This window comes from Lynx rufus, unplaced genomic scaffold (assembly GCF_022079265.1).
Source record: "Lynx rufus isolate CCGP_SWC_20201006 ecotype Redwood Valley unplaced genomic scaffold, mLynRuf1.p SCAF_1, whole genome shotgun sequence".
NCBI classification, from domain to species: Eukaryota; Metazoa; Chordata; class Mammalia; order Carnivora; family Felidae; genus Lynx; species Lynx rufus.
In genome coordinates, this window is record NW_025814823.1 from 117930436 (window position 1) to 117949768 (window position 19333).

The 19333-nt window shown below is 38.1% G+C and overlaps 1 protein-coding gene across 1 annotated transcript in view; it reads left to right on the forward strand.

Moving 5' to 3' along the window:
• NDFIP1 (Nedd4 family interacting protein 1) overlaps positions 1 to 19333 on the forward strand; it is a 56496-nt gene that overhangs the window by 26683 nt on the left and 10480 nt on the right. The window contains exons 2-6 of the mRNA XM_047086268.1: positions 5659 to 5746; positions 10723 to 10853; positions 14910 to 14997; positions 15884 to 16008; positions 17932 to 17998. Of these exons, the coding sequence (XP_046942224.1) occupies positions 5659 to 5746; positions 10723 to 10853; positions 14910 to 14997; positions 15884 to 16008; positions 17932 to 17998 (499 nt within the window). The remainder of the gene's footprint in view (positions 1 to 5658; positions 5747 to 10722; positions 10854 to 14909; positions 14998 to 15883; positions 16009 to 17931; positions 17999 to 19333) is intronic.

The following is a 19333-nucleotide window of genomic DNA, read 5'->3' on the forward strand; positions in this document are numbered from 1 at the left end:
ACACAGTGGAACTCATCAAGTGAATAAATGAGTGCCACGATCTGTGAATTGTTGGAACAACTTTACCCATTAAGATAAGAGAGGGGCACCTTAGTGGCTCAGTTGGTTAAGCGTCCGACTTCAACTCAGGTCATGATCTCACAGCTCATGAGTTCCAGCTGTGTGTCCAGCTGTGCTAACAGCTTGGAGCCTGGAGCCTCTTTCAGATTCTGTCTCCTCCTCGCTCTGTCCCTCCCCTGCTTGCACTCTGTCTCTCTCTCTCTCAAAAATAAATAAACATTGGAACGCCTGGGTGGCTCAGTTGGTTGAGCATCCGACTTCGGCTCAGGTCATGATCTCACAGTTTGTGGGTTTGAGCCCCACGTAGCGCTCTGTGCTGACAGCTCGGAGCCTGGAGCCTGCTTCAGATTCTGTGTCTGCCTGTCTCTCTGCCCCTTCCCCACTCGTGTGTGCTATCTGTCTCTCTCCCTCAAAAGTAAAAATAAACATTAAAAAAAAATTTTTTTTAAACATTAATAAAAAAACTTGTTAAATTCAAGTTTGCTTCTCTTAGAACTAGAGCTGTGTATGATTTCTGTATGGGAGATTCCTTAAACTGTTGTTTAGGTAAAATACCATGTATTTCTTTCTCATAGCAACAGTATAGATAGGACACAGTGGAATGTAGTAAGGAGTCATCACAGCCTTTATGTTAGATGTGCTGTATTTCACTGGTTGAATCTGGAGGACAAAACATTATTAGCATCTATTTGTAGGTACATATTAAAAAAATAGAAAGTGATCAAGGCCAAGAGGTACCACAGCAAATTGTGATATGCAAAGTGGGAACGTAGAAGAGTTTTAGGGTTCTTTTAGGGACCCATGACAGAGTCTGCTTAGAGTATGCAGTGGAACATGGGTAATAAGGAAAGTGGGAGCCAGGGCACACTGCAGGGGATGGGGGGCGGTGGAAAGAGAAAGGCCACCCGGATTTTCAGATGATTGGATTATTCCTCTCTCAGGGCTGGAGACCTGGGTGGTTTTAGGTAGTTTTGTACTAAACTCAGTACTTTATATGGCATGCATAGGTAATTGTATAATTCTATTTGGGAAAAAAAAATGCCATTTAAAGCTTATTTACAGATAAGTGAAATTGATCAGAATTGTTAAGAAAAGAATCAGTCCCAACAGGTATTTATTATCTGTCATAGACACACAATCAGAGGATCCCCCTACCCACCACACGGAATAGCATAGTAGGGAGAGAGCCAAAGGTGCCCCTGCTTTCCAAACCTGCGTGCCTGTCTGTATCCCCTACAACCAGGATTCTGTGACAGGTTGGGCTTAGGTTCCCACTGACCTTGTTCATAAAAGAGACTGGGCATCTTTCCAACACCAGGCCCAAAGTGACTATGACCCTTATTCTCTCAGAGAGTCTCAGGAGAGAGCCTGAAGATCCCTGAGCCTCAGGGATGTTGCAGGGATGGCTGCGCAGGAAAGATTCCCAGGGACAGAAAAGAGGAACGTTCAAAACACATTTTGGAACCAAGTAACCGACTTGATAGCCTTATAGATATGCCCCGCTACAGTTCTGGTGTGCATCCCAGCCCCTCCGCCTTGTTAGCGAGTGCCCGATTTGTTTGCTGGCAGAGCCACATTAATGGCCATAGATATCCCCCAAAGTGTAAAAACATATATACTTAGGGATTCTGTTGTTTACCAAGTTATTCTTCACACAGATGGTGGTCACTAAATACTTCTTGCAGGTGGTTACCTCTCTTTTTTTCCACCTGCTAGTATTTTATTTTAAACACATTTCTTGATGGAGCCTAAACTTAAGGCCAGCACATAGAAAATAAGCCAGTGTTGGGAAGCCTAAACAGTGAGGTCCTGGGTTCATCCCAGAGTGTGGAGCCTCCATAGTCATAGTGGGTGTTTTTTGTCATTTTTGTTTTTGGTTGGAAATAGTATTAGTACATGATTCTAAAGTGATGAATTTTTTTAATTAAAAAATATTTTCTAATGTTAATTTTTGAGAGAGAGAGAGAGAGAGAGAGACAACCCTAATGGAGGAGGGGCAGAGAGAGACCAAAGAGACACAGAATCTGAGGCAGGCTCCAGGCTCTGAGCTGTCAGCACAGAGCCCAATGCGGGGCTCAAACTCATGGACCGTGAGATCATGACCTGAGTTGAAGTTGGATGCCCAACCAACTGAGCCACCCAGGAGCCCCTAAAGTGGTGAATTTTAATGGAGCAAAAAACTTTACTTGGAAATGTTTGTTTTTTTTATCCTCACCAAAGAGAAAATGGGGGTTTCTGAGACCGTTGGAATTTCTTTGCTCTGTTATCTCTTCCCCTGGTGTGGGATGATCAAATTCCACATTTCCAGGTTGCTAGGAGACAGGCACCCTATCTTGTAGATATTGGCACGTAAGATCTCTTTATTCTTTGGACTTCTGTATTTCTCAGAATTGTCATACTTCTTTTCTAAACCCTAAATTATGCAGAGACAACATGATTATATGACCCAGCTCAGGAAATATAAAACGGGTCAAAAATACCAAGCTAAGTTTAAATAAAGAACATTACTGGCTGCAGTATATTAAGGCATCATTCTTGCAAAGTCCATATTTGCCTCTCTTTGCTGCTGACTCTTTTGTGACATTTTCAGGGCACAAAAGTGGTTATGCGGGAGTAGGCTGAGAATACCCTATCTAGAGATTCATATAAAGTTAAAAGTATTGCAAGTGGGGGCACCTGTGTGGCTTAGTGGGTTGAGCCTCTGACTTGGGCTCAGATCACGATCTTGCAGTTCATGAGTTTGAGCCCCGTGTCAGGCTTGCTGCTGTCAGCGTGGAGCCTGGTTTGGATCTTCTGTCCCCCTCTCCCTCTGCCCTTTCCCCACTTGTGTGCATGATTTCTCTCTCTCTCTCTCTCAAAAACATAAATCATTAAAAAAAAAAAAAGGTATTGCAAGTGAACCATGGCCCCAGGAACTCAATTTATGTGTTCTTAAAAAATAGTGTCTCGGGGCGCCTGGGTGGCGCAGTCGGTTAAGTGTCCGACTTCAGCCAGGTCACGATCTCGCGGTCCGTGAGTTCGAGCCCCGTGTCAGGCTCTGGGCTGATGGCTCAGAGCCTGGAGCCTGTTTCTGATTCTGTGTCTCCCTCTCTCTCTGCCCCTCCCCCGTTCATGCTCTGTCTCTCTCTGTCCCAAAAATAAATAAACGTTGAAAAATAAAAATAAAAAAAAAAAGTGTCTCAGTGTCATTTTTTTTTTCTTTTTTTTTAAATTTGTGTGAGAGAGAGAGAGCTTGAGCAGGGGAGGAGCAGAAGGAGAGGGAGAGAGAATTCCAGGGGTGCCTGGGTGGCTCAGACTGACTTTGGCTCAGATCATGATCTCAAGATTAATGGGTTCCAGTCCCACATCAGGCTCTGCACTGACATCATGGAGCCTGCTTCAGAATTCTCTGTCTCTGTGTCTCTCTCTCTCTCTGCTCCTTCCCTGGTCTCTCTCTCTCAAGTAAATAAATAAGCTTAACAAAAAAGTGAGAGAGAGAGAGAGAGAGAGGGAGAGAGAGAGAATCCCAAGCAGGCTCTGTGCTGTCACCAGGGAGCCTGATGCAGGACTGCATTCCACAAACCTTGAGATCATGACCTGAGCTGAAATTAAGAGTCAGACACTTAACTGCCTGAGCCACCCAGGTGCTCCCAGGAACTCTATTTAACTAATTTACTGATGGGGGGTGGGGAGGCCCTAGGATCATGTGGCTTTACTATAGCTATTTTGCCCTATATGCTTTCCTTAAAAGGAAAATTCATCTTACATTACCATACAGTTTTTTGGGGAGGGCCTTAAGTTTAACGTTAGAGTACTAAGGTTCAAAAAAATGTGCCCAGATGGTAGATGTTGATAATTTGGCACCAGAATTCTTCTGAAATTGAATACATTGCAGTATGTTTAAAAAAGTTTTTATTTATTCATTTTGAGAGAGACAGAGAGAGCAAGTGGGAAGGGACAGAGAGAGAGAGAGAGAGAGAGAGAGAGAGAGAATCCCAAGCAGGCTCCGCACTGTCAGCTTGGAGCCTGATGTGGGGCTTGACCCCATGAAACTCAAGATTGTGACCTGAGTTGAAACAAACAGTTGGATGCTTAACCAACTGAGCCACCCAGGCACTCCTGAATACATTGCAGTATTAATCAGAAGTTTTTTGTTGGCTTCTGATTTTGAACGGCATAGGGATTGGAGACTGAGATGGTTAGTTAAAATTTAAGGAATTCGGGAGCTCTGCTTCATGTTACCACCGGTCAGGCTCTCTGTTTTCCTGTCTGAATTCAACGTAGAGTTTTTTGTAGCAGTTGGTTTAGAAGGGTTTGTGTTTTGTGAGTGGCTCAGTTGGTTCCCTGTATCATGATGGCCCACAGCAGGACCCAGACCCCTGAGTCAGTTACATCGATAAATACGGTTATTACTTTACAGATGGACTCCCATTCTCAGCCAGTTCATCTTTTTTAAATGAGCTGTAGTTTATTGTCACACTATAAGAATTAAATCTAACATCTTTGTTCTATGAAGATGAGTTTGAGTAGATTGTCCGGACTGGCAATGACAGGAAGACACCCTTTTCATTGTGAGTTATTTGGAGTAACTGGGGCTGTAGATTTGACCGAGAAAGTCTCTGAGATAGGGAAGAGGGAGATTTACTGACAGAGGTTATTTGTAGAATTACGTAGAATTTAATGTTTTCGTAAAGGTCTTAATTATTTAAGATTTAATTTCTATGTGCAGACTGAATATAATGGTAAACCTTGGTTTGGTATGATTTAGCTTTGTCTCAACAGATGATTATTGGATTGTTTTTCTAACTTAAAAAATTACACGAGTGGTAAATGTTCATTACCAAAAATTCAGTATACATATAAACAAGAAAAAGGAAAAATTCCCTTATGATTGTATCAGCTAGAGGTAAACATTGTAAACTGTAGATGTCTATCATTCTAACTTTCTTGTCTTTACTTAACTGTCTTTCAAAAGCAAATTATGTTTTGCCTGCTATTTGGTAAATTTTGCTTTTTTTCATGTACAGCATAAATACCCATTTAAGCCATCACATTTTATTTTTATGGGTGCTTAGTAATCCTTTGTGAGATGACCTATAATTTATTTAAGAGTCCCCCATGATTGGAATTTAGGTTGTTTGTATATTTTGCCACAGTAACATTAATATCTACTCTTTTGCCCATTTATTTCCTTAGGATAAATTCCTGAGAGTAGAATACTTTGTTTCTTGCTTTAAAATAGATATATATATATTTTAAATTTTTTTCAGTGAGAGAGCAAGAAAGAGCACGAGTGGGGGAGGGGCAGAGAGAGAGAGGGAGACAAAGAATCCAAAGCAGGCTCCAGGCTCTGAGCTGACAACACAGAGCTTGATGCGCGGCTCGAACTCACAAGCCGTGAGTGAGATCATGACCTGAACTGAAGTCGGAGGCTCAACTGACTGAGCCACCCAGGCTCCTGAGAGTAGAGTACTTTGTAAAGGATTTGTACGTTTTAAGATTTTTGAAACACATTGCCAGATAGCTTTCCAGAAAGCTATTCCAGAAAGGCCATTCCAGTTTTCACTTTCTTCTCTAATTGGCTTTATACTTGGATTAAAATGTGGAATTTTTATTTAGTTGCAGAATGAGGAAGAGCCTGGAGAGCCAGAACAGGCTGTAGGTGACGCTCCTCCACCTTACAGCAGCATCTCTGCAGAGAGTGCAGGTAGGTAACCCGCAAGGTGACTGTTGAACTCATGAAATGCACTTAGCCAGAGACTTGTCCAGTGTGTGTTTGTCTTTGCCTTTGCTTCAGCTTTCCTTAAGAAGTCTTTGACGTTGTTTGTAGTTTGTAGCCGGAAGTGGAAAAAACTCATGTTACTTTTCTGAAAAACACTTAAAACTCCATCTCAGTATGTCTTTTTTATGGAACTCCGTTTCATTCCAATAGGCCCTTCATAAAAAGGAAGTAGAAATTCATAAACTAGGTGATCACCTGATTTTTTGTTCTTTTTGTAGTTTCCTCATTAATTGTTTTGCTCTTTGTGATTTTAGTGCCTGCGACCTGGAACATAGTACATTTGATTGATTTGTGCTAGTAAATTCTTAATTAAAAAAAAAAAAACAAAACTAAAAGTCTCTCAGTTCTTTCATAATATTCCTCATAGTTCAAGCCCTCCTTGAATAATCTTTTGTCTTCACATTTTACGCCGGATTATCTATTTAATTTTCACATATATACATAGAAGGGATGGGGGGAAAGAAAGAAAATCTCAACAGTTGAGGACTTTTGGTAGTTTAAAGCTTCCTGATAAGCAGTTCTGCTTTAATTGCTGAAAATGGACCAGTTTTGATGGAACCTCTTCATTTTCTCTAAAAGAGAAATGTGGCATGAAATCGTCCATGGTGCCACCATTGAACCCATCCTACTGCCAGGGTAGATAGGCAAGTTGAAGACAGCGTTTATCCCAAAGAGCCTCATAATCCTTTTCAATACAGTATTTGGGCAGCTATTGTCAGTTGATGAGGGCTTACTTTGGTTGGTAGTCTCTGGGGCCCTGAGGCTGCCGTTTAATTAAGAACACGGGTCAGAAAGTTTTTTCCCTCTACTCTGGCTTCAAATTTTGAACTCTGTATCCTTGTATTAAGATTCTTTTATTTATAAGCATCTAAAACTAACAATGCTAACTTCAGGTTTTTGAGGAATTGCAGGGTGTCTCCTTGAATCAAATTAAGATAAAACACCAAGACTTGGGAAAGAATTGCAAAGCCATGCCGTATTTACTCATTTCTACCCAGACTATAAGTACTAGTTATCCATTAAATACATCCACTGAAAATTTAACTCATTAATAAGAAATTTGGTTCCTGTTTTTTTAATGATAAAAGTCTTTTATATTTAGCTACCCAGAATTATTAAGAGGTAATTTTTTTCCTGAATATCTGAGTTTGTACTTTCTGTAATTGTAAAAAGTTAGAACCATTTTTGAGACAAGTCTTTTTCAAACACTTCCCTCCCTTATTCACTTATATCTCATATTCTTTGTTTACATTTTTTCTTATGATTTAGGGATTGCAACCAGAAACATTATCTGGAAGGTATTCTGTTCTATACTATAGTGATGCCTTTATTCATTGACATTTGTAGAACTTTGATTCAAGAATCAGATTCTCCCTTAGCTGTCAGATGGTATTTCCCATAGCTGTCCTTACAGAAGTCCCTTTAATCTTTCTCTTTTGTTGTTGTTAATCTTGCTGTGGGCCTCAACAGCAAAAAAGCAAAGCTTCTTGAGATTGGGTATAAAGTAGAGGTAAACTACTTCTAGAATAGAGCCTGAAGAATACTCTTATGAATAAAGTCTTTGGATTTTATAGCATTTCGTCTAACTACACAGAAGCCTTTAAAACAAACAAACAAATAAAATACATAAATAATACATAAAAATAAAATAAAATAAACAACCAAACTTTTAACTTCCTGAGTCTCTACTGAGCTCTTTGAGTTTCAGATGAGTGAAGTTTCAGGGAAATCTTTTTTAGGGATCATAAGTTACTCAAGAACATTAATTTTTTGTGTATGAACTGGGGTTTTCCATTTTGACTTTTTTTTTTTAAAAGGAAACCTCTAAAATAGTTTAAATGGCCTTTTCCCCCTTTGTTGTTAAATTAACATTGCTAATTTTTTTTTAGATAAATGCTATGTGTACCTGTTACTCCATTTATGAGGAAAGTGATTAGAAACAAAATGACACATGCACGTTGGTAGGGAAAAAAAAGAGCACAAGTCACACACTCTACCTATTTTAATTTGTGATATATAAATTGAACAGTCTAACAAATATTGGTTGTTGTTGTCGTTCTGAATGTATTAAATAAACTTGAAAGATTGTCACTAAACTTTTCTTGGTAACTTAAAATGATGTGAGTATGTATATTGATGGATCCCATTACAAAATATTTTCAAATAGGGAAATAAACATGTTGTTAATTTTCTTCAACTTAAGGTGGTAGGTATCAGTTTTATTCATGTATTCAGAATTACTATGTCAGTAGGCTAATTTAAATTGTACATTTCTGTTTGTAATAGTTTGACTTGATGAGAAATAAAAAGAAATTTGATAGAAGATTATGCAGTGTTTTATAATGTATGTATTACATTAATTATATATGTATGTATTACATTAATGTATATATTATAATGTATGTGTGTACATGTATCTTAAATAGCAATTTTGACATGGAAAAAAACAAGTTCTTTAAATTGGGTTAGGTGGCAGCTTTAGTTTCAGTAACACATTTTCCTATATTTTCTTCTAAAAGCTTTAATATTTTATTTTCATATGTAGATTTATACTCCATCTGATATTGTTTTTTCTGTATAGTGTAAGATAGTGGTCAAGATGAATTTGTTTTTCTGTATGGATCGGCAGTTGGTACAGCACCATTTATTAAAAAGACCATTCTTTCTTCCCTGCCCTACAGTGTCACCTTTGTTGTAAATCAGATGACCATATATGTGTGGATCTCTTTCTGGACTCAGTATTCTAGTGTTTATTTATTTTTGAGAGAGAGTGACATAGAGTGAGCAGGGGAGGGGCAGAGAGAGGGAGATACAGAATCCGAAGTGGGCTCCAGGTTCCAAGCTGTCAGCATGGAGCCCGACACAGAGCTTGAACGCACGCATGAACCGTGAGATCGTGACCTGAACCAAAGTTGAATGCTTAACCGACTGAGCCACCCAGGCACCCCTGGACTCATTTTTTTGTTCTTTGGTCTGTTTATTTATCCTTATGCCCATCCCCTACTATTTTCATTGTAGAGCTTTATAATCTTGATATCTGGTAATATAGGTCCTTCACACTTAACTGCTCTTCAAGATTGCTTTGGTTTTTCTTGGCCTTTTGCATATATATACATTTTACAATTAAATAGGCTTGTCAGTTTCCATAAACTGTAACAAAAGAAAACAGTAATTCTGCTAGAATTCTAGTTAGAATTGCACTGAATCTGGGATCAGTCTGTATAATACTGCTTCCAGTCTGTAAACATGATATATCTCTCCATGTAATTAAGATCTTATTTAATTTCTCTCAGTAGTATTTTGTAGGTTTCAACATTGAGTACTTATATATTTATTACTAGATTTACTTCTCATGTTGTTGTAAAAAATGGTCCATATATAATTTTACTTTCTGTTTGTTGCTGGTATATGGAAATACAATTGATGATTTATATCCATCCAGAGACTTTGCTAAATTCATATATTAATTCTAATAGGCTGTCTGTAGATACTCTTGAATTTTCTGGGTCTATAATCATGTCATCCATGATGAAGGACAGTTATTTCTTCTGTTCTAATACTTCTGTCTTGTATTTCCTTTTCTTGCCATATTATATGAACTAGTAGGATCTTTAAGGTAATGTTTGACAGGAAGTAGTGACAGTAGGCATTTTTGTCTAATTCTAATCTTAGGGGAGAAAGCTTTTAAAAATTTGCAATTAATTATGATATTGACTCTAGGTATTTTGTAGAGACTTATGATCAAATTAAGGAAGTTTTATTCCTGATTTGCTAAGTGTTTTTATTATCAGTAGGTGTTGAATTGTGTAAAATGCTTTTTGTGTCCATGTGAATACATAGAATTTTTCTTTTTTCTGTTAATGAGGTGAATTTTATTGGAAGTTAATTACAATTAACCAGAAGAAAAAGAAGAGAGAAAAATGTTAATCTTGATGAACTAGAGGACTTTTTTCAAAATGTTTGTTTTTTAAAAAAAAGGTGTAGAAATTTAATAGATTTTTAAATATATCTTTTCTAATAAATATTGAGTTCCTTATCATAGAAGTTAATGAGAATGAAGATACATTAAAAAGAGGAAATGAGGGGCGCCTGGGTGGCTCGGTCGGTTAAGCGTCCGACTTCGGCTCAGGTCATGATCTCACGGTCCGTGAGTTCGAGCCCCGCGTCGGGCTCTGTGCTGACAGCTCCGAGCCTGGAGCCTGTTTCAGATTCTGTGTCTCCCTCTCTCTCTGCCCCTCCCCTGTTCATGCTCTGTCTCTCTCTGTCTCAAAAATAAATAAATGTTAAAAAAAAAAAAATTAAAAAAAAAAAAAGAGGAAATGAAAGATTTAATTCAGATAAATGATGGCTCTGTAACTGAATTAGTTACCTCAGTTCAGTTACCTGTAACTGAATTAGTTACCTGAACTGATTAGGCACATCATAGAAAACAGTACCTGGTAAAACTAATGGGTAAGAATCAAAGTGCCAGAATAAACTTGTGAGAAATGAATTTTAACTTTTTTATTAAGTTGGTTTTCCTCTTTATAATTGGGAGGAAACTATGGTACAGCTTACAGACACACAGGTGATGTATTTTTGGCTTAAATGTTGTCTTTATGCCACTGTTAATACTGAGTGCCTTTGGTGAACATATCAAGTGACAGTTGAAAAAAGTGTTCCAAGGCATTTGGGAGGGAAGGCAAAGTGATTTAAATGAATCTGCTTAAATAATTAAAAGGTGGATGAATTTAAAAATCATTCTCAATCTCTTATATTCTTATATGAACAGTTTGGTTCAATTATTCTGTATGTACCCTTAGAAGTATGGCTGGTTTTTGTTTTCCAGAGTTAGTAGAAATCATCTTTTTCCTGCGTTTAGCTAATGGTCAGTTAATTATGACTTCCTTTTTATTCTGCAGCATATTTTGACTACAAAGATGAGTCTGGATTTCCAAAGCCTCCGTCTTACAATGTGGCAACAACACTGCCCAGTTATGATGAAGCTGAGAGAACAAAGGCTGAGGCTACTATCCCCTTGGTTCCTGGAAGAGTAAGTCCAAATTACCATGTTACTTGCTGGCTGCTTTATGGGAATTAGGGTCTCTTCATTACCCACTTTTGATGTATTGCTTATGATTGTACTAATTCATAAACGTACAGTTAATTTTTTATTGTTTAAATTTTGGTTAACGTAGAATGCAGTATTGGTTTCACGAGTACAAGTCAGTGATTCATCATGGCTGAGTAATATTCCATTGTGTGTATATGTGTATATACACACACATGCACACATACCACATCTTTAGCCATTCATCAGTCAGTGGACATTTGGGGTCTGTCCATAGGTTGGCTATTGTTGATAATGCTGCTATAAACATTGGGGTGCATGTGCTCCTTTGAATTTGTATTTTTGTATCCTTTGGGTAAATACCTAGGAGTGCAGTTGCTGGATCATAGGGTAGTTCTATTTTTAGTTTCTTGAGAAAGTACAACTATTTTTTTAAAAAACAAGTACATTTTCTTTTGGGATAACAAACTCCTACCTCTTCCTGAAAATGATGTGGTAAAAGTTACAAATCAGCAAAAAAAAAATCACTAGTCAGGCCAGTTTAAATTTTCCCTGTATCTCTACTTCCACCACCATTTTCTCAACTTTCCTGCCCTAACTGAAACGTCTTAGAGGAGGGGCTGATTTAGGAAATACACTGACTTTGCCTTGATCTACACATTTCATATTTTGGCGTTAGGTAGATAGGGAGATTTATGGAGAGAATAAGTTCATCTTTATAGAATTAAACTTATGAAACTTATAACAGGGCCCCAGCAATTGTCTAGGTGAATCTCATGTCACCAGTAGTCCAGACCACTCCTGTGTCTGTGAGGACATAGTGAATTCGGATCCTGTAGGTTGGGTGTGATGAAAGCCAGTGGGAGATTTTAAGGCACTCTTTGTTCTTGATGTCAGATCTGCAAGTGACTAGATGTGATTTCATAAATACTCATCCAGGTTAAAGCTGATGGCAGGTAGGGCCTTGGGCCAGTATTGGGAAAATGTAGAGTAGGGGCAGTCAGGGTTCCAGACTCATCCCGAGAGGAAACTAGAGTGAACAATAAGAACAAAAACAGAGGTTTAGCTGGGACAGTGCAGTGGCATAGGCCCCAGAAGTTCAGGCCTTAGGGTAGAGGACTGTTGACAGACCATACCTACTATGAGGAGTCAGGCTCCTAAAACCACTACTTGATAGAAATAATAGTTCATAAGCCTAGACTAGGCTGATTCCATATGATAGTGTGTGCTCAGTTCTTGTAGTTTCCAGGGAGAAACTACCAACCTTCAAGGAGCTTATTGTCTAAGGACAAAACAGTCTTCATATAATACTGGAAGCCAGCGACATGCTTGGCATGTACTCAGTTTCTAGTATATTGTTTCCAGTCCTCACAACAACCTTGCAAGATGGAGATTATATTATCCCCATTTTACAGAATTGAGCCCAGAGAGATTAAGTAATTTGCGCAGTCATAATAGCTAATAAGTAGCACAGGTGAGAGTCACACCCAGGTATTCTAGACTCTAAAGTCCTATGTGTATTCTTTAGTTCCCTTATATTATATGGTAACTGTCCCATGGAAATAGACCAGGAGGTTAGCTCTGATTAATAACAGAACTCCTTAGAATACTTTTATTTGACAAGGATACATACTTAGGAACCTGTTAAACGTTATTTAGCAAACATGTATAGACCACTTTTTTTTTTTTCTTTTTACAATGTGCTATGTATTTTGTAATGGATAGGTAGAAAGTTTTGAATAAGGCAGTACTCCTGCTATACAAGAACTTAAGACAGCTGGGGAAAAGGCCCCCAATTACCAATATCTAAGCAGCACAGGTGCCGTGAGCATGAAGAACTGTGACTTTTTACTATGTGATTGTGGGGGAAATGGGATTTGAAGTGGATCCTGAGTTTTGATGGATAAGAACATTCCAAAAGGAAAAGTCCAGAAAGCAGACATGAATTTAGCCGGTGTGGGAAAGGGTCTATGAATGTAGTACTTGATTTTGCTTGAGCAAAGAGTTTGTGACCAGACTATAGGCTGTAGAATGTTTTGAATGCTAGGGCATGTAGGCTTATGTGTGGGTCACACAGAATCTTTGTGAAAGTTTTTGAGCAGGGATATGATAAGACAAGTATGGTGTTTTAGAAACATTAACCCAGCAGCAATTTGTAGGAGGAATGATAGTACAGATACCAAGGACAGGAAGAACAGTTAGAAGGCACCTACAAGGAGCACCTGGGTGGCTCAGTTGGCTAAGCATCACACTCTTGATTTAGGCTCAGGTCATGTTCTCACAACGAGTTCGAGCCCTGAGTCAGGCTCTGCGCGTACAGTGCAGATTCTCTTTCCCTCTCCATCTGCCCCTCTGCGGCTTGTGCAAGTGCTCTGTCTCAAAAGTAAATAAATAAACTTTTTTTTTTTTTTAAAAAGAAAGCACCTGCAGTATTACTAGAAATTACTTCCCTGTCTTTCTGTAGTATATCTTTGAGTATTTATGCAAAAAAAAACAAAACAACCCAATTAGTTTCTAATTAGGCAAGGCCTTATTTTTCCTAATATGAAGTCAGAAACTGGGTACTTAGTATTTTAAAAAAAACAAAACAAACACATTCTTGTAAAATTTTTTCCTTCCTTCCTTCCTTCCTTCCTTCCTTCCTTCCTTCCTTCCTTCCTTCCTTCCTCTTTTGAGAGAAAAAGAGGGTGCAAGTGAGCGAGAGGCAGAGAGAGAGAAGCAGGGTTTACTTGAAGCAAGGCTTGAGCTCACCCAAAGCAGGGCTCACACTCACCCGATGCAGAACTCGAACTCACAAACCACAAGATCATGACCTGAGCCAAAGTCAGATGCTTAACCGGCTGAGCCATGCAGGTGCCCCTCCTTTTTTTTTTTTTTTTTAACAGTTTATTTGTTTTGAGAGAGAAAGCACTAGTGGGGGAGGGGCAGAGAGAGAGGGAGAGGGAGAATTCCAAGCATGTTCCAGTGCTGTCAGCACAGAGCCCAATTCAGGGCTCAAACCCATGAACTGTGAGATCATGACCTGAGCCAAAGTTAGACACTTAACCGACTGAGCATCCAGGTACCCCTCTTGTAAAAATTTCTAACAGGAGACGAAGTGTGTTAAGTTTTAAATGGAAGCTGCCCCTTACATTTCCGTTTCTCCAGTACACCCTCCCCAGGTGAACCCTAGCTTGTTATGGATTTCCCAGCCTCCTTTCTGTCTGTGTAGGGTGAGTTTGGATTGTCCCTAAAAGTTTTTTTTTTCCCTTTTTTTCCTTTTGTGCATTTGAGGAACCTTCATTGGACTGTGTACAAATCTGGCTTTTACTTTTAAGTGTATATTCATATGTGTTTCAGTATTTCAACACATAACGTACATCAGTTGAAAAGGTGGGCCACATGGTTAATGGTAGTCAGGGTCCTGTTCCTCCTAGACTTGGAGTAATATGTTTTCAAGTTAGGATGGAAAGGATCCTCTCCGCCAATAAGCTTGGAAGTGAGGTTGTTTCAGACCTTTATGCTAATGTGAACAAAATGGTTGTAAAGTTGAGCACTGGGCAGCCCCACAGCCTCTTCATGTGTGATCTTGCTATTCTTTTTCTCCCATGTCTTATAAAAATTTGAACTTCTTAATTAGGTACTGGGTTACTAATATCTGGGCCCTCAGCAGGCCCTGGGTTACTGATTCTAGAATGTAAGGCAAATTTAAGCCAAATATGTATTTTTCCTTTAGATATATTTGAGTGAATACTTCTCTTTGAACTTTATAATTTTTGAAGTGTATTCTTAAAGAACTTGGGTTATAAAATGAACAGTTCATTTAGAAAACTATAGAGATAGAAGAAAGATTTGCCTGTTCTCTAATTGTATCTTTTATTAAAAGACAAAATGAAACTTTTAACACATACTGAACCTTAATGCTCATTATTTTGAATTGAGCCAAAGCGGTAAATTTTCTCCTTGGTACTCACTTTTATTCCTTTCCTTATTTTTCTTGATGCCTTTCATTTGCCTACAAATAATTCATCTTGATTTTACCTTTCTCTTTTCATTTAGGATGAAGATTTTGTGGGTCGGGATGACTTTGATGATGCTGACCAGCTGAGGATAGGAAATGATGGGATTTTCATGTTAACTTTTTTCAGTAAGTAAATACACATAGTAGGACCACCTCTCACCAACCAGAGTGCTTTGAAGTATGGCCGTATCTGACTGAATTAAAATGACTAGTTGAACTAATATTTTAATACATTGTATGCATTTGATGCCTCTTATTGAGATGTTCAGAACTTAGTATACATTTTTGTTAATATTCCTTCTGTTTGTCTTCTCTTATATCTATAGAAAACATAACTGAAGTAGTTACGGGGATGCTGTATTTTTACATGAGCTAATAAGTAAGCCTCATCTTTTAGGTCTGCAAGGATCCTTGGCATTGCTCCTACTCAGACCTGACCTGTAGAGTAGGAATTGAAGACCTTAGTCTGATTGATTTTGCCTTTTTTTTTTTTTTTTTGCAAGCTTCTATTTTCTGACAGATCAAAGTCAGCCGAATTTTTTTCCCCTCCTTGATATTATTTTGCATTTATCTGTTCCTGAGTGTCACTTAGAAGTGAGCAACCATTTTTTTAATTTGCGGTATTAAAAAGATTAGATATAAAGGAAATGCCGTGCTTTTAGAGGCGATGCTATGTAGCTGTCAAGATTCATAGAAGTAGGACGATGAATAACTTGAATCAGATTCTTTTATTTACTGAAGTGTAACACATAAAAGGGCGCAAGTCATAAGTATACAGTTAGGTGAATGTTAAGGCATTTTTGAAAGTGAATAGCAATAGATATGTTTTCTTGTTTGCTTTTGGGAGGAAGACAGAATGGATGTAGGAGGTAAGGGAAGTGTTATGGTGGATGGGCTGGGCTTTTATCCTTGGAAAAACCATTTAAGCAAAAGCAAGTGTAGAAGGCACTCTTACCATAATAACAGGACATGTTTGACATGTTTTGTTTTTTTTTCTTCTCTGCCTTTACAGTGGCATTCCTCTTTAACTGGATTGGATTTTTCCTGTCTTTTTGTCTGACCACCTCAGCTGCAGGAAGGTATGGGGCCATTTCAGGATTTGGTCTCTCTCTAATTAAGTGGATCCTGATTGTCAGGGTAAGTTGTATACCAGAAAAGATAGACCCTTTGAGAAACAAGAAGTGGAATAAGTTTGAATATTTCATTTTTTTTTTCATGTGTTGTTGCTTAACATTATCTCTACATTTAAAATGATTTTAGGTTTGTCTTTATTCTGGCTTCATGAAGTTGAACCTAAATCATTTGCAGTTAGTTCATGCATGCAAGTCTTATACTTAAATCTAGTGAATATTGGTGGCCCGAAGGTATCTATCTTACAGGTTGTTCACAAGTTGCTTTCTCTGCTTTTAATGTTTATAATAGGATAATATGTGTGTTTGTTCTGAAATTAGTTGTTTTTATGACAAAAAGAAAGATAACACTTCTTTGGTGTCTCATTAAAAATAGGCATTCCTCTCACCCTCTCACTAATTCTACTAAAGTTTTAGTTTATCTTTCTTCTTCCCTCTTTCTTTCACTTTGTTTCTCCCCACTTCTTCCCTCTCTTCAGAGCTCTCTTCCTCCCTCCCCTCCAGGGTTGTTTATCAGTAGCATCAGTGGTTATACCAAAATGTCTGGGAGCTGAAACTGTTTAACAAGTGCTACTCCATTAGGGGACTTTATCTCTACAGTATATTAGAGAGGAATCATCAGTGATCTGGGAGTTATCAGGTAGTCACAATTGTTGAAGTAATTTATACTTAAAAAAAAATCTAGTCTCAAAGTATACTGCGATTTCATATAAGTTTATTGCTTTTATAGATAAAATCAATGTATCCATCATAAATTGGCATTATAAACTAATTAATGGGTGTTGACTGACAGCTGGAGTTTTTCAAATTTATTTATTTTAACCAGTTGTTAACATTTTTAGGATTGCAAGTTCCTTTGAGAGTCTGGTAAAAGTTAAGGACTTTTCCCCCAGACGGCTAATATATATTCATCTGAGACAAGCCTTCAGGTTAAGAGCCTGAATCCTAAAGAGGTTTCTCATTCCTTCTGTCTTAAATTGTTATTCTATTAGGAAATAAAATGCTATATTTTAACACTGAGACTGTGTTAAATTCTTGGACACTGAAGCCCCCAGTAGAAAACAGAGATAAAATTAGTTACCAATCTTTTTTTTAACTAAAATTTTCAGAGCTGACTAAATTTTAAAACTGAATTGAGTGAATCAACTTGTATCAGATTGGCCTGGTCTGTAACAGAAAACGGGTTCAACATGGCTTAGAAAACCATGGAGCACATTTATTTCCCATGAAAACAAGCCCTGACGTCGAGGATAGTTAAATCAGTGTGTCATTGACATCATTAGGGACAGTTGCCGCTTCTGCTCAGCATGTTAGTACAGCTGCTCCTCCCTCAGGGTGAAAACGGCCATAGCAGTTTCAAGGCATCACAGCAGAAGCACAGCAGTGCTCAGCAGAAGAAAGACAACTGTTTCTTCTCTTGCTTTTCTCTCCACATGCAAGAAGACCTTAGCAGCCCTCAATTCCCATTGGCCAGAATGTGCCATTATTTGGCAAAGGAATCGAATTATTGTGTTGTACATGATAAAGCTTGCAAAGTGAAGGCATACCTGGAAGAATAGGAACAAAATAATTGGTTTTGTCACTGGGTAAGCAAAGTCAAAGGGTCATCAAAACGTATTTCTAGAAGGATGAATGTTACGTGGGCAAAAAAAAAAAAACCAACCTTTTAAAAAATAAACAGATTTGAGCACTGCAAAACAAGGAGTCTATAAGACAAAATCATATCTCAAGATTGCCTTTCCATGAAACGTCTCTGCATATGTCATAACCATTTCAGGTCAGTAATACATAAAATATTTTCATTTAAAAAAATTGCAGGAGCTAAATGATAGCATTAGTATGCAAAAGTCTTGTGTTTTGTGTGCCCTTACGTTGAAACGTGAAATTGTATTTGCTAAGCTGCTATAAAATTGTTTGCTTTATTTTTCAGTTTTCCACCTATTTCCCTGGATATTTTGATGGTCAGTACTGGCTCTGGTGGGTGTTCCTGGTTTTAGGTAAGTGCTTTTAACGTAGACAAAGGAGAGAAAAGATATTTTTAATTTTAGAAGTAAAATTGCTTTTAGTAAACCCTTATCTTGTTTATGATACAGTAATATATTACCAAATAGTAAGTATAATTTTTAAAACATTTCTTAAAGGCTAGGTTGTTGTCACCATTAGAGTAACAAGCAGGTTAATAAAAGGTCTCTCGGGGCGCCTGGGTGGCACAGTCGGTTAAGCGTCCGACTTCAGCCAGGTCACGATCTCGCGGTCCGGGAGTTCGAGCCCCGCGTCAGGCTCTGGGCTGATGGCTCAGAGCCTGGAGCCTGTTTCCGATTCTGTGTCTCCCTCTCTCTCTGCCCCTCCCCCGTTCATGCTCTGTCTCTCTCTGTCCCAAAAATAAATAAACGTTGAAAAAAAAAATTAAAAAAAAAAAAAAGGTCTCTCAGTGGTAGGTTTTTCCTAACCCATTCGTATATACTTCTCAGGTTTCCCATGTGACCAGTGGGGCATGGTAATATGACTTTATAGTTTGTGAGTATTTTTCCCCTTGAGAGTATTCATGACAAAAGGGTTCACAAACTTAACCCGAAATTATTTATAGGTATATTGTAACAAATTGAACTAACTACTCAGGCATGTATGCGGCCAATCTTCAGTGAGATCTGTCAGCAAGAAACAAAATGTATAGTCTTACTAGACATAACTTCTGGAAGAATCATTATTGGGTTTCTAGAACTCTTTAGTTCAGTACTGGTGAGAATAAGAATGATTTTGCAATTAAAAGAATATAATATGCTAGGCATTTCAGGTTGTTCATCTTAAGATTATCTTTTTTTACTCTGTATTTAAAAATTTTTTCTTCTAAGACATTTTAAAGCAAAGAAATGAACAGTGGGGTGAATAGTTTTGGCTTCTTCTTTCTTTGTGAAGAAAATATTTATGATACAATAACTGACCACCATCACTGTTGTCATTTCTATAGAACCATAGCAGGGTCATCCTGTTCAAGATAGTATAATTGCCTCGCCCACTTCTATGATATCGCTTTCTCCTGTCTCCTGTTTTGGGCTGCCTTGTTACCTCCTTAATCAAGATCCTTGGTGGCAACGCTACTAATGGGTCTAGTTAGCACAGTGTAGCACCCATGCCCAACAGGTGCTTAATATATTCAGGACCTACCTGCTTTGCCCAAGGTGATAGACCATCCATTGGTGAACCTAAATTTTACTTAGAAAATACAAATCTTATATCACAGCATCCCCCACTTCCCCAGTAGCATCATCTATTCTACTAATAGTCTTTGGAATTCTAAGGAAAGATAAATCATAACCCCCCCCCTTAATCTT